The 15,744-nt window shown below is 41.2% G+C and overlaps 1 protein-coding gene across 3 annotated transcripts in view; it reads left to right on the forward strand.

Moving 5' to 3' along the window:
- LOC129764335 (uncharacterized) overlaps nt 1-15,744 on the forward strand; it is a 40,813-nt gene that overhangs the window by 15,149 nt on the left and 9,920 nt on the right. For 2 of the 3 annotated variants that reach the window (XM_055763312.1, XM_055763320.1), the window contains exons 2-4: nt 3,452-4,097; nt 4,156-4,525; nt 4,598-4,799. In XM_055763312.1, coding sequence (XP_055619287.1) covers nt 3,494-4,097; nt 4,156-4,525; nt 4,598-4,799 — 1,176 coding nt within the window. In that variant the 5' untranslated portion in view covers nt 3,452-3,493. The remainder of the gene's footprint in view (nt 1-3,451; nt 4,098-4,155; nt 4,526-4,597; nt 4,800-15,744) is intronic. The other variant, XM_055763328.1, reaches the window with a different exon arrangement.

Raw genomic sequence — 15,744 nt, forward strand, 5'->3', positions numbered from 1 at the left:
GGATAGGGGTTGAGATTTTTCAATTGTTCGATAGTTAATTACATGATATATATTATTTTATTCAAGGTGAAAAATTGTTATAGAGTGCCACAATGTTTTGATGTAAAAATCTCATCAATCCGTCATGAAATGACTGAGCAATAAGCGTTTGAAATTGGACATTTTTCACGATGCGATCGATATTCGTTTCTCAATTTGTACCCCAATATGTTCCCGAAAGACGTAATCCTACGTCAAAAAAAATTATCAAACGATTATTTTATTTTACATTTCCCTCTGAAGTTTACATCCCAAAAGTGTACATACTTCTCGAATCTCGAATTTGCTTGAAACTGGGAAGTTCATTCGCTTCTAGTGGCTGCACGATTTTCCCAGGTTCCTAAGTTTAGAAGATCATGTTAGGACAGACATATTCCACTCTGCACAAAGGCAAGCGAGGACAAAAGTACTCGCAGTTTGCATTTATTTGCAGAGCCGATTTCCCAAGAAACCTCGGTTTTGAAGTCTGTGTTAGGGAAACACATTTCAATCGGAACAAAAATACCCCCGATTTGTATGAATTCGCAATGCCGATTTCCCCACGCTTCATGGATTTGAAGTCTGTGTTAGGGAAACACATTCCAGTCGGAACAAAAATACCCCCGACTTGCATGAATTTGAAATACCGATTTCTCCAGGCACCTTGGTTTAGAAATCTCTATTAGGGAACACATTTCGGTGGGAACAAAAGCTCCCCCTACTTTCGTGTGTTCTTTTTCTTCTTTTTGGCTTTAAGAGGGTTTAAACTTTTCAGTTCACTCGCCTCTAGGCTCTTTCGTGTGTTTGCAATGCCGATTTCGCTGCTTGGTTTTAAAGTCTGTGTTAGGGAATATTTTTCGTTGAGAACAAAAGTCCCCCTACTTTCATGTATTTGCAATGCCGATTTCCCCAAGGCTGCTTGGTTTTGATGGCTGTGTTAGGGAAACCGTAAATCGGGCCAATCAAAACGATGCAGTTAGGGCGTTTAGATAACGTCTAATATTTTACAGTTATTCAATTGTTTATCTAATGAAAAACAACATTTTGTTAGTTGCGATAGATGCGTAGAAATATTCCATATCAAGTGATGCAAACATCTCTCCTATCCAGTACGAAATGTTCGAGCTATAAGCATTCGAAATCTTTCATTTTTTCCTGCATGTTCTGTGTTTAGGTTTTCATTTTACCCTCCATATATTCCGGTTAGACGTAGTCCCACGTCAAAATGTAAGGGGTTGTATCTAGGACACGACCGACTAGGACTACCAAAATATGTGAACGGAAGAATTGTCAAACGAGCATTGTATTTTACATTTCCTTCTGAAATTATTGCACATCTCATGTTTACGTAGTTCTCGAACCGCGAAAGTTTATTCACCTCTAGTATCTGAAATTCCCAGGTTTCTCAGTTTAAAAGTACGTTTTAGGGAAACATATTCTGGTCTGCACAAGGACAAGCGAGTAAAAAAGTACTCAACACCGAATAATACCCCCGACTTGCATGTATTTTCAAAGCGGATTTGCACAAATACATCGATTTTGATGTCCGTGGTAGAGAGACACAGCTCGGTGGGAACAAAAATACCCCCGACTTGCATATATATTTGCAAAGCGGATTTCCACAAGTACATCGATTTTGAAGTCTTTGTTGGGGAAAACTGGGCAGTTAGGGCGTTTACATAACGCTTGACATTTTACAGTTATTCAATTGTTTATCTCGTGGAAAATAATATTTTATTAATTGTGATAGACGTGTAAAAATATTTCCTATCAATAGATGCAAACATCTTTCCGATCTGTTGAGAAATGTTCGAGTTATCGACAGAACAAATCGACAGAACAAATGTATGGGAAAAAAAGGGAGTCCTTCCAGTTTTCATGAATTTAAACCCTTTAGAGATCAGCGAATTGTAATGTATAGCATATCAAACAAATCTTAGAGAATTTCCGATACGATTGGTATGCAGATCATGAGAATTCGTTCACAGTGAAAATAGTTATTAACGTTAACTTTAATTCATATAAACGTGACCTGTGTTCGGATTTGGCACCCTTCCTGGAAGACGTAGTTCTACGTCAAAAATCTGTAACACGGCTCGTGAGAGTTGCCGTGCGCTAACAACAATAGTGTACTGTAGGGTTTTTTTTTTCACTACAGCGTGTCTGCGGTTTGTTTTAGGGTTCATTCTCACTTAGGAGATGAGGCCGATTGGCTCGTATCTTAGTGGATGGAGGATTGTTTACTTGAAGCGAAAGAGAGGTTGATCACAAACGCCTGAAATTTTGCATTCTCTCAAGAATTTCAGTAAAGTGTCGCATTGAATAGCATTCACAGATCACGCACAAGCGTATTGTGTTTTGTTTACAAATCCAACTGGTCCAAATATTAATGAAATATGGTCCGATATTAGACCGGTCTTGTCTGGTCTTTGTTCTGGAGCTTGGTTATTACCCAAGAAGCAATTTGTGTTTCGAGCCGCTCTGGGTTAAACTTCCTGAGAATTCTTTACTGTTTATTATTATTCAAGATATTTATACAGACTTCAGAAGCTCGTTTTGAAGATTGGTTTATTTTGTTTTTAGCTTTAGCTGAGCTTGAGCTTGGGTAGACTGTACACTTCGTAGTTGCTCTCAGTGATTGATCTAAGCCAGCGAAATTGAACAAAGAACGCACCGAATGACGCTTGGGAGTAGCAAATCATTCTCATCGAGAAAATTTCGGTGAATCGAGCTTTAAATAGTCAATAACGACGTCGGCTACGCCCTTTCAGTCAACAGGGAAAGGGAAGGAATGTTAGTATGATATTCGTCGCCCGAAAGTCAGAAGGGTCGCCTTTATAGCGTGGTTCCCTAGCGATTATGAAGGAAGGGATAGTTGGTAAGAATCAGGATTCACTGTGGTGAGTGACGTGTTTAGCAGTTTATTATTTTCTTTTTTTGCATGATAACCATGGATAACAGCTATTACAACTACTTCCTTAGGGGCTTTGTACCCTCTGCTCTGGTTCTCAATAGTTCCAGTTTTTTTCGGGCATGCTACTATAGAGATCCGTCCTTCGCAGGCGGAGTTTGTTTTGGAGATTATATTATGTATTTTGTTTTCAGGACCTGAACGGTGTTTCTAATATGCTTGTGAAGGAAATTTATCAACTTGCCTCGAGGTTAGGAGTGTTTCCCTATTTAAAGGCGTCAACTAGATATTGACTATTTCTGGGTGGAAGGCATCACACGAAAGTATTTATTGCGTAGCTATAAATATCACATTTTTTCAAATTAGGCAGGAGTTTTGTACGAAATAATTCTAACGTACTAAGTTGGCATTTTTTTTTTCATTTGATCTTTGTCTCATTATCACTACAGCAGTGACCTCTTTCCATTGTACCGCTTTTCCTACCTGCTTCTAACGGGGGTTCGTTTTATTGTCCTCCAATAGGTATTAATTCAGCAGAACGCTACACGGAAAGCACAGAACGCGATGTCGTCGAAACGTAAATCTCCCCCTAACAAACTCTCAAATGCTGCCTCCCCTTCGACGGTTCAGATAGAGAAGAATAACTTTAAGAAAATCTCGCTCAAGAATGAAGACCTGATCAGATCGTCACCGGTGAAGGAGTTGAACTGCTCGTTCGACTCCAGCTTCCTGTCGATGCAAAAAATGCAGGCCCAAATGGAACCAAAGTTCGTGAAGAACGAACACAGCGAGTACATTATGGGTGGTGGCGGCATTGGTGGTCACTATCACCATCATCACCACTCCCAGCAGCATCCCTTCGGGGGTCCGGGAGGAATCCCCGGCCATCCGCTGATGATGGATGGAGATTTTCATCAGTTCAATTTGCCATTTCTCAACGTTGCCAGCTACATTTTGAAGGGTTCGGATCCGGCGATCGGGAAGCACGAAAACTATCATTTGACTATGAATCTGGACAATTTGAACATCTCCAACAGCCATCCGGAGGGGATCCCAATTCAGCCACCACAGCAGCAGGCTGCCCCACGAAAAGTGAACAATTTGATATTGAACCATTTGAAGTCGATCGTGGATAACTTCGACAGCTTGAATAATAACAATGTTAATGGTGAGTAGCGTTGAGAATCGCTGTGGTCTTTGATTTAATCCATTAATCATGTTCCCAGATAAAAACACTTACTCGCCTCCTCCACCACCACCATCGATGGTACCACCGCCGCAACAAGCTACGCCTGTTAACAATTCCCCTATCATCGATGACCCCATCGGAGTTCCTCCGATGAACAACCATAACGCCGAGAAGAACAACTATGAAGGCTTTCGGTCACGATTGGACGAACGCATCAGCAATCTACACTTGAGCAAGCGGGAAATAAATCTGATGAGACTCAATCTCAGTCTGCTGGATTTTCCAAACGAGATACCACCGAGTCTGCTGAACAATCGGTACGGCGGATCGCATGAGAGACCCCCGCAGGGTGACGACCTGAACTGTAGCACCTCGCAGAATAATATGAATATCAAATTGATTAAAAGGTTTGTTTGAACAATTTTTTTTTGCTGTCAAAATGTGATAATTTGCTAATGAACTGTTCCTCCTCCAAACAGAAGCTTCAAGGAATCGCTGTACGAGAAGGAGAAGAACATCAACCGACTGATCATGTATTTCACCATTTGGCGCGAGATGCTACTCAAGGCAGAGTTTGTAAGCGAGCACCAGTGCCGCCGGACGGCAGCCATGCCTGGAAGTGGATTAAAACAGGAGGGCATCCGAATCGGTTCAGCCCCGTTCCGTGATACGGCGAATAATGTGATACTATTGACAGTTCCTTATCTCGCAGATCCTAATTCTATGACGGCTATGATTCTTGTTTCTATCTGCTTTTTTTCTTCTCTCTCTTTTGCAGTGCTCTGAAAATCAATTATCGGTGATACTATCAAGTTTGCTATATGACGAATACCGGCGCACGGTTTTATTTAGGTGAATCGAATTCTATCTGAACTTTCGAGCTATCGAGCTCATTAGTCATTATTGTTTTGATGGCTGAGAAGCAACATCTGTCCTAGCGAACTTCAACAATCCATAACACTTCACTCAATAAGCTTCCGGGCTGGTGCATAGATGGCACCACTAATGACAGTCATATGCGTAGTATTGACCTCCAAATGATACGTGACAAAACTTCATGACAGTCGGATGTTCATTTCACAGGTGTTTAGGTGACGTGACTTTTACTATTTTCGGAAAACAAATCTGATAAATTCGGGTGTTCAATCAATGTTGAACAACGAACATAGAAGAAATTTGACTGGAATACTTATCGTATGTCAGTACATGGTTTGGGGAACAGGTCCGAAAAAGTTCAAGTAGACCTGAAGTAAATACTTGCTTGTCATGTTTTGTGTCAAAAATATTTGATCAGAACCAACAGTACATGTAGATCAAATTTGATCTGTCGAAAAGGGTCAAATATTAGACTTGGGACAAACAGTGTACAGTGTTACCTTGTACCTTTAGAAAAGCGAAAGTCAACATGATAAAGTATCATGTCATCATGTCAGTATTGATAAATAGTTTTGGCTGCAGGCAGATTGAGTGGAGCACTCTAATTGTGAGCAAAAGAGGGGTTAATAATTTGTACCACAAACGGAAAACAGTTCTTGTAAAGCTAAATGTCAATAATTACCGATGAGAATGAGAATGGCTTCGACAACTCGCAAGCAGATCGGTCGAACCTATATTTGATCCGATACAGGTGTTTTTTTACATCCGTTTCTAGTGTGTATTTTTTCATCTGGTGCGCTGCGAGCGAGTAAAGCTCATAAAAAGTGGTGCGCTATCGAGACAATCCGGCAACAAGTCACATCATCACACACGCTACACAGCAGCGGGGCAAGTAGAAGTTTATTTTCCTCTTACCTCTTCCATCATTCTGTATAGCTTCTGTGCTCGATTTATACCATTGTTGATCATTGTGTTTATCATATCGGCAAGCGTTGGCATTAGGGGTGTTCATTTCTTACATCACCGTTGAACTTTTATTGGAACTTTTTTCATTTTCAAATTACACATAATAACAAAAATTGAAATAAATAAAATTTTCAACAATAACTAATATAGAAATATAATTTCTTTTACTAATTTATATTTTCCAAATTATTATATTCTGTTCATATCGAACAGTTGTCTACTTCTTCGTTTTTATTAATATGGCAGAGGGCGGGGAGGATCCCCCACCCACGCCAAAGAATATATCAGATAATGAACCTCCTCCTGAAGAGCAGGAGGATGAAACAGAAGATGAGGAGGAAAATTCTGTATACGAAATAGAAAGCTCTGAAGATGAGGAAAAAGACGAGAAGCAGGATTTTCGTCTAAAAGAATACCCTGATGGCGCCAAAGGCCCATTTATCGTATACTTTAGACGAAAATCCAAACCTCTTAACGTCATTCAAAAGAGAAAAATTTCTGTGTCAAAAGAGTTGACACAGAAATTTTCCGAAGTTACCGAGATTACTCGGATGGGGCCAGACAAATTACGAGTTGTCGTCTCCAGCAGAACCCAAGCGAATGAAATAACGCGCTGTGATCTCTTTGCGATCGAGTATCGCGTATACGTACCCTGTTGCAACGTTGAAATAGACGGTGTAATAAACGAAAAGGGTTTGACACGAAAAGAGATACTCGATGGTGTCGGTCGCTTCAAGAACTCTTCACTTAAAAGTGTGAAGATTCTTGCATGCGATCGACTGAAATCTGTGTCACTTAAAAATGACAAAAGAGTTCTCAATCGGACAAACTCTTTTCGTGTGACATTTGAGGGTTCCGCCCTTCCAAACTACGTTGCAATAGGTGCACTTCGTTTACCTGTTCGGTTGTTTGTACCCCGGGTAATGAAATGCAACAAATGTATGCAACTCGGTCACACGGCCGCCTATTGTTGCAACAAAAAACGTTGCGCAGATTGTGGAGAGAGCCATGATGAGAATCCTTGCCCGAAAGAGCGCAAGTGTCTTCATTGCGGCGGGACTCCTCATGATCTTATTCAATGCCCGGTGTACATACAACGAGGGGAAAAAATCAAGCGTTCCTTAAAAGAACGTTCCAAGCGGACTTATGCAGAAATGCTTAAGAGTCCCGTTCCAACGACTCAGGACAATCCCTACTCCATTCTGCAGAACGACGAGCCTGTTGCTGACGCTCCCAATGCAGGAAGTTCCGGTACATCGCAGGGTGCCATCAGGAAAAGAAAAATTACTTCTTTTCCATCACTCCCCAGAAAGAAAACCGAAACTTCCCAAGTTGGAATGAAAACTCGAATCGAACGTGCTGAGAATAGACCGAAGCAAGTACCTCCTGGTTTAAGCGGTTCTTCTACGCACCAGGGGTCCTCAGCACTTCCCGGAGCAGCACCCAACACGTCTGCTCCGTTTTCGCGGTCGAGGCAACAGCCACAATCTGGCTTGCTTGCGCTTTCTGACCTGGTGGACAACATTTTAAATGCTTTAAATATAAATGACCCTCTTAAAAGCATAGTATTATGTTTGCTTCCGATTGTGAGAACATTTTTGAAAGAAAAATGTGGTTTTTTGGCAGCGTTCATTTCCCTCGATGCCTGATTCAGGGCAAGAGGTCAAGGATTTGACCACTGTAATACAGTGGAATTGCAGAAGCATCATTCCTAAACTAGATCAGTTTAAATTTTTAGTTCACAGCTCTAACTGTGATGTATTTTCTCTCTGTGAAACATTGCTTTCTTCAGCCAATGAGCTGAATTTCCACGATTTCAACATTATTCGCCTCGATCGAAATGACTCGTTTGGTGGCGTACTATTGGGGATTAAAAAATGTCACTCCTTCTATAGAGTCACTCTCCCATCGATGACAGGCATTGAAGTTGTTGCTTGCCAGACACAAATCAATGGCAAAGACCTCTGCATTGCTTCGATATATATCCCTCCCAGAACTACGGTAGGCCGCCATCAGTTCTTTGATACTATCGAGGCAATGCCGGAGCCGCGGGTAATCTTAGGTGATTTTAACTCCCATGGAACAGCATGGGGATCACTCTACGATGACAACCGAGCCACTTTGATTTATGATCTGTGCGACAACTTCAAATTGACAGTTATGAATACTGGGGAAGCAACCAGAATAGCCAACCCTCCTGCACGGGCAAGCATGCTAGACATATCTCTATGCTCTTCTTCGTTATCTCTGGATTGCATGTGGAAGGTAATCCAAGATCCCCACGGTAGTGATCACCTACCAATAATTTTATCGATCGCTAATGAATCAAGCTCTCGTGAGTCAGTCAATATTTCGTATGACCTCACGAAGAATATTGACTGGAGAACATTTGCGGAAATAATATCTGAAGCAATTGTTTCAATGCATGAACTTCCTCCACTCGAACAGTATAACTTTACATCGAGTTTGATTTACGAAAGCGCATTTCAAGCTCAAAAGAAACGTGTTCCTGCTACCACTTTCCGACGTCGTCCTCCATCACTTTGGTGGGACAAGGAGTGTTCAGAGGTCTACCTTGAAAAATCATCCGCTTTCAAAAAATTCCGGAAAACTGGATTAGTGGAATGGTTTCTAAAGTACCACGCTCTAGAAGCCAAACTAAAAGGTCTGATTAAAGCAAAAAAGCGTGGATATTGGCGAAAGTTCGTCGATGGTTTGTCAAGGGAGACCGCTATGAGCACTCTTTGGAATACGGCTAGGAGAATGCGTGGCTGGAACCAGACAAATGAAAGTGAGGAATACTCTGACCGTTGGATTTTCAAATTTGCAAGAAAGGTTTGTCCCGATTCCGTTCCTGCACAAAACGTCGTACGCGACATTCCGCTCCAATGCGATTATGAGAATTTTTCGATGGTAGAATTCTCAATTGCCCTCCACTCATGTAACAATTCAGCTCCTGGGTCGGACAAGATTAAATTCAACTTGTTGAAGAATCTTCCCGATTTGGCGAAACAGCGTTTGCTGAACTTGTTCAACAAGTTTCTGGAGCTGAATATTGTCCCGCATGACTGGAGACAAGTGAGAGTGATAGCCATACGAAAACCCAACAAGCCGGCTTGCGATCACAACTCGTATAGGCCGATTGCAATGTTATCCTGTATTCGTAAATTGTTAGAGAAAATGATTCTACTTCGTTTGGACAAGTGGGTTGAAGCGAACAGTTTGCTGTCAAATACGCAGTTTGGCTTCCGCCGAGGTAAAGGGACGAACGATTGTCTGGCGCTGCTATCTTCTGAAATCCAAATCGCATTTGCTCGCAAAGAACAAATGGCTTCCGTTTTTCTCGATATCAAAGGGGCATTTGATTCAGTTTTCATGGAAATTCTCTCAGAGAAGCTTCATAATCGTGGACTTTCACCAATTCTCAATAATTTCCTGTACAATTTACTGTCAGAAAAGCACATGATTTTCTCTCATGGCAGCTCGAAATCTTCTCGTTACAGTTTTATGGGCCTACCACAAGGCTCCAGCCTAAGCCCCCTCTTGTACAGTTTTTACGTCAATGATATGGATGATTGTCTAACTAGAGACTGCACGCTGAGACAACTTGCAGACGATGGAGTTATTTCCATCACGGGTACTAATCCCGTCGCTCTGCAAAAGTCGTTGCAAGATACCATGAACAATCTGTTCACGTGGGCCCTCAAGCTGGGTATCGAATTCTCTACGGAGAAAACTGAAATGGTCGTTTTTTCTAGGAAGCACGAACCCGCCCAATTCCAGCTTCACCTATCCGGCAAAACGATCCAACACTCTATGTTTTTCAAATACCTGGGTGTATATTTTGATTCTAAATGTACCTGGGGGAGACACATTGCGTATTTGAAACAGAAATGCCAGCAAAGAATCAATTTTCTCCAAACAATAACCGGAACATGGTGGGGCGCCCATCCAGGAGACCTCATTCAGTTGTACAAAACAACGATATTATCAGTGTTAGAATATGGCAGTTTTTGCTTCCGATCAGCTGCCAGGATTCATATTCTCAAGCTGGAGAGAATACAATATCGTTGCTTGCGTATAACCATGGGGTGTTTGCATTCGACACATACGAAGAGTCTCGAAGTTTTGGCAGGAGTACCCCCGCTTACTCTTCGGTTCACAGAATTATCCTACAGATTTCTCATCCGTTGTAAGATCATGAATCCATTGGTGATTGATAACTTCGAAAATCTACTCCAACTGACTCCTCAGTCAAGTTTTATGTCTCTATACCATGAGAACCTTACCCACGACGTGCACCCTTCACCAGGCATCTCCAACCAAGTTTGCTTCCCATACTTCTGCAATTTCTCTGTCATTTTTTATCTGTCCATGCGACAAAAAATCCATGGAATCCCAGATCACCTACGCTCCGATTATATTCCGCCGATATTTTCGGCAGAATATGGGAAAGTTAGATCTGATAAAATGTTCTTTACTGACGGTTCATGCATAAACGGATCCACTGGCTTCGGCATCTTCAATGAAAATTCCAGTGCCTCTTTCAAACTCAAAGATCCTTGTTCCGTGTATGTCGCTGAACTGGGTGCGATATATTACGCATTAGGGATCATTGAAACATTGCCCATCGACCACTATTTTATTTTTTCAGACAGTCTCAGCTCAATAGAGGCAATCCGCTCAATGAAAGTTGATAAATGCTCATCTTATTTCCTAACAAGAATAAGACAACTATTGAGTGTTTTGGTCGAAAAATAATTCAAGATTACCTTAGCATGGGTTCGCTCTCATTGCTCGATTCCGGGGAATGAGAAAGCGGACTCGCTAGCTAAGGTGGGCGCTTCAGAAGGCACACTTTTTGAAAGGCAAATTGCTTATAATGAATTTTTCCACATTCCTCGTCAGCACACGCTCGTAAGTTGGCAGCGCATGTGGAGTGGTGATGAGTTCGGTCGTTGGTTACACACGATTATCCCTAAGGTCTCGACGAGTGCATGGTTCAAGGGATTGAATGTAGGTCGTGATTTCATTCGCGTGATATCTCGGCTTATGTCCAATCACTACAACCTAAACGCGCATCTCTATCGCATTGGGCTCGCAGCAAACAATCTTTGTGATTGTGGCGATGGCTACCACGACATCGAGCATGTTGTCTGGTCGTGTATCCGGTTCCATGCTGCTCGCTCTCAGCTCTCTAGAGCACTGAGAGCACAAGGCAGACAATCGGATATCCCCGTCCGGGATATCTTAGGTAGCTGTGATTCTGATCTTCTGCTTCATCTATACCTGTTCCTCAGAAACGCCGATGTCAACGTTTAATGATGTTTCCTTCGTTGTGTCCCCGTTTCATATCCCTCCTATCCGATCTATAAACTTTAACTTAGTCGCGGCAATACATACACACACTCTTTACAGATACACGGGCCAAAGGTTGTGCAGTCCGCTGATGATTCAACAAAAGCCAAAGGTTGTACCGCTCATGACAACTCTACACGAACTGATGATTGCGCCGGCTAGTGACCATTCTATCCTGGATTCCTCGAGTGGAGAAAGACGCACCACGCTAGATATGGGGTACAGACTAGGGGGGCGTTGCTGATTAATGGTCAGCTGCACCCCAATAGGAGGTATCCCATGTCGGGCACACGTTCAGAGCATCGAAGACTGCAACATACCAATTGTGAGAACACTTGTAATACTAACCTCGAGCCAACCGCGAGTAATCGGTTACATATTACTAACATAGTTGTAAGCAAACATTGTCGAAATATTGAACTCCCGGCCCCGTTAGGCTGACGCCATATGAGCCTTAATAAAAATATATATTTTGGATAAAAAAAAAAAAAATGATATCAGAGATCATTATCTACGAGGTCTGACATTGAATTTGTTGTGACTAACACTCTTCTCAAATTGAAGACATTGGTCAAGGCAAGTATTTCCAGTTGCATAATTTTAACGACATGAGCAACATCTGGCCAAGCGCTGTCGTGCAGTAAAATAACATTATATTGTCTTTGCTCATATTGCGGACGTTTTTTCTGCATCAACCGACCGATCAAGCACTTGAATGCATAATCTGTGCTCGGTATCGAGCTTCTGTGAAGATTACCTGATTTTACACCTCACGATGAATAACGCCTAGTTTATCTTAATAAATACAAAGCAACGTAGCTCCGTACCATGGATATGTGGTCATGTACTTTTTTGAACGCTCACTCAAACGAAACATGTTAATTTCAAGTTGACCTAATTAGGATCGTTCCACCCTTTATTATTCGCATGCAACCAACCGCAGACCGATATCTCTCGGCTTCATTTCGTATGGAATCCAGTTCTCGTTCTATTGGATCATTCACGAAGCATGCAAATGATACAAAACAGCTTATAACACGTCTGGTGGTTCTGTTATAAAACTCTGTTGCATTTGACTTGAATTCTCATGAAAAAGTGTCTCCAATTCTGCATCTTCAAACATTCTCACTTCTCCGGGATGGGTTTGTCTTGGATACCCAAATCTCCACTTCTGAAGTGTTGGGACAATCAAGGACAGTGGGCTGCGACAAGGTGCAGCCCACTGTGGACCGTATATTTTGACGTAGGACTACGTCCTTGATTTCTATATAGGGGGGTAACTTTACGAAGATGTAACGTTTATTAAGAGTTTTCAAATGCATATTACGCAGAATCGTTCTCACGATATATGTTATAATATATACCGTTAGACGGCAAATTCATCCACATTTTTTTTCGCCTGAGACATCAACAGTGGAAATAATAAAACAAGTGAACAATTTAACAAATAAAAGAGGTATGTTTTGCGAGCGGGTGCGAAGGTAAATCGTGTGTTATGCATTCTTCCTCCCAACTTCGCTCCCATGAATGTTGTATGTAACACAAAATTGCGTGCAATGATTCGTTCTATCGTTAGCAAGATGTTAAGGTGAAGGTGGAAGCTAGCAACAAATGGCTGCCACAATGGCGCTTATTTCTTTCATCTCCCTCCCTCACCCCTCGCCCGAAAATCAATAATTTTGCGAAACAGTGTGAAGAAAATGATCGTTTTCGCACACTTTCCATCATGTAATATCAACCTGCTCTAATCGATTACTCACAAGATATTAAATTTTCATCTGCTGTCGCACTGTATAGTGAAAAACGTCGGAAAACTCGAGCAAGTGCTCTGAAAGTTAAATTTTCATTTTTCAATTTTCCGCAATGGTTTTGTTTGTATTGGTGAAAGCATCGATATTTTTTCGACACTGATGCCAGACAACATAATCGAAACAGCTATCAAAACCACTCAATAAAATGTTATTCCTGAGTCATAGCGTCCCATGTCATGAAAATCAATAGAATAAAATTGTGTTGATATCAATACAGTTATTATTTTTACGTTTAATGGGTCTATAATGTAAGTTTTAGCAACTTTAATATTGGGTAAGAAAATTGTATTGCAGAACTCGGAACACTGCCACGGCTGCCTATGCTTTCAAAAACAATAAACGGAAAAGTATTACATTCAATCAAAATGTCTCAGCCAACGAAGAGAAGGGTTAAGGTTCTCCAACGTGAATATGTGAAAACAATACGACCAACGAAGGAAAATATTGAGGAATTATCAGCATCGAGTTACTATGCGGTAGAACTTGTTAATATCAAAAGAGCCCCAATTCGCATGTGTTATAAATTTGCACATGTTACGCTCGCGTATAATCAGAATTTTACTTCATATGCAAAAATACCCCTTCTATATATTTATGTTTGCAATTGGCATGGTTCATCGGAACATATCGTTCATACATTTAACTTCAGTATTGAATTGTTATTTTTTTTTTCAAATGTATTCAAAGACTCGTGTCAATGAAGCGTCACACAGTCTGATAAGTGAATTGATCTATTTACGTATGCTTTGCTCTTCTCTCACAAACACTATTAGCCCATTTTTACACGTGGGTTTACCTATACTACTACAATGGCTAGCTTCCACATTCACCATAACGTAATCAGATGCAAGATTTCATGCATCACTCAAACTTCATGCGAGATTTCATCAAAGCTACGAGGAAAGTGTCACCCATACAGTGATCGTTCATTAATTAGGAGGAGGCGGCGATTATCATGCGAAGATTTATTGAGATATTAATATTCTTCATGACTCATGTTCATAATTCTCAATGATTCAATTCCTTCTATGATAGATTGAGCAGTAGAACTAATACGAGTTGATTGCGATAGTCTGTGAACGAACATTATTTCACCGAAAAAGTTATTGCTCTCGATGCCTAATAAAAAATAAGACAATGGAAAGTAATTACAATACCATAGCTATCCATTGAAAATAAAGCAGCTTAATGATTTCATGTGTATTTTACCTCGAAATGTCACGAAATCGTGAGTATTTTCAACTTGTTTTTTCGTTTCTTCCCCATAAATTTCATATTCAATGTAATCAATGACGATATAATTTTTTACCGATTCATCTACCATTCCAAACTGTTATGTGTCCCACTGATATTCATTAATCATTTTCAATTAGACAGTTGAACAACCTGTCAGAAGCTTATTGTCTTTCTTTGTTCGTTATAAACTGTTTGAAGGTTATGAGTACAAACAACGAACGGCCCGTCTGAGGGCTACTATTTAGAGTTTCCAAAAAGTTAAACTAACAGATTTTTGAACAATGAAAAGAATTACATTTAAAATAACCAAGTGCTCTGAACAATCACAGTCCTACGTCAAACTTCCGTCCGTGCCCCTAGGCTCAGACCCTTCTAATTTTTTTCAAATTGAACTCGAAAAACAAAGCATCTGACCAATGAAACATTGATGGCTCGAACATCTACATTTTCTCGTACAGAATGCAGCTGATCCCGAGGAAAGCTTCCAATCGTAATGATGGTGAAATGTTTACATGAACCAGACCTCATATTGTGACGTTGCCTATCCTTGTGATTCTTTTAACTAAAAAATATTACTGGCACAACTTCAGGAATTCGTTTGGAATATTTAGAATAATCCGGTTTACGTTTTGTATGGCAGTTTTTGTGGTAATTCCATCATACCTTTTCCGTAGAAATTTGTAGATCTCAGCTCACAAATCCCAGTAGCTACACATTTGAACGGGTGTCCCACATCAAATTGTATCACGGGAAAAAACGCTGCTGTAGAAAATGACCTTATTTGTATCCTTGGGTACGAAAGTGACCTCGTTGGCGTCGTACCACTCCAAGACATCCTTTGAATAGTGATACGAAGCTAGATCCGGCCAGAAGATCGTAGGGCCCTCGTGTTGCTTCAACAGAGGAAGCTGACGCTTCTGTAGACACACCTTGAGGTAGATCTGTTCGTTTACAGTCCCGGTAGTTATGAACGGTGCACTCTGTTTGCCACATGAGCACATCGCTTGCCAAATCATGTATTTATTGGTAAACTTTGTAAGTTTCTGCTTCCTTACTTCTTTTGGAGCGTCGAACTAGTGCTGGGCGGTGAAGAACAGCGGCCCCGGAAGCTGCCGGAAGCGCGCCTTGATGTAAGTCTCATCGTCTATAATGAAACAATGAGGCTTCGCCAGCACCTGGGTGTACAGTTTCAAGGCCCGTGACTTTTCCACCGTATTCACCGTTCGTCACGTTTTAAGGCTGTCGGCACTTTGTACGTATGCAGTCCCTCCCGGTCCTTGGCAATCTGACCGAAAGACTTGGACAGATTGGCCAAATCCCTGACCGAAGCATTGGGATACCGCTTAAACGCTTTCACGACACGCTTGTGATCCTGATCA

The sequence above is a fragment of the Toxorhynchites rutilus genome, chromosome 1 (genome assembly GCF_029784135.1).
Source record: "Toxorhynchites rutilus septentrionalis strain SRP chromosome 1, ASM2978413v1, whole genome shotgun sequence".
Lineage (NCBI taxonomy): Eukaryota > Metazoa > Arthropoda > Insecta > Diptera > Culicidae > Toxorhynchites > Toxorhynchites rutilus.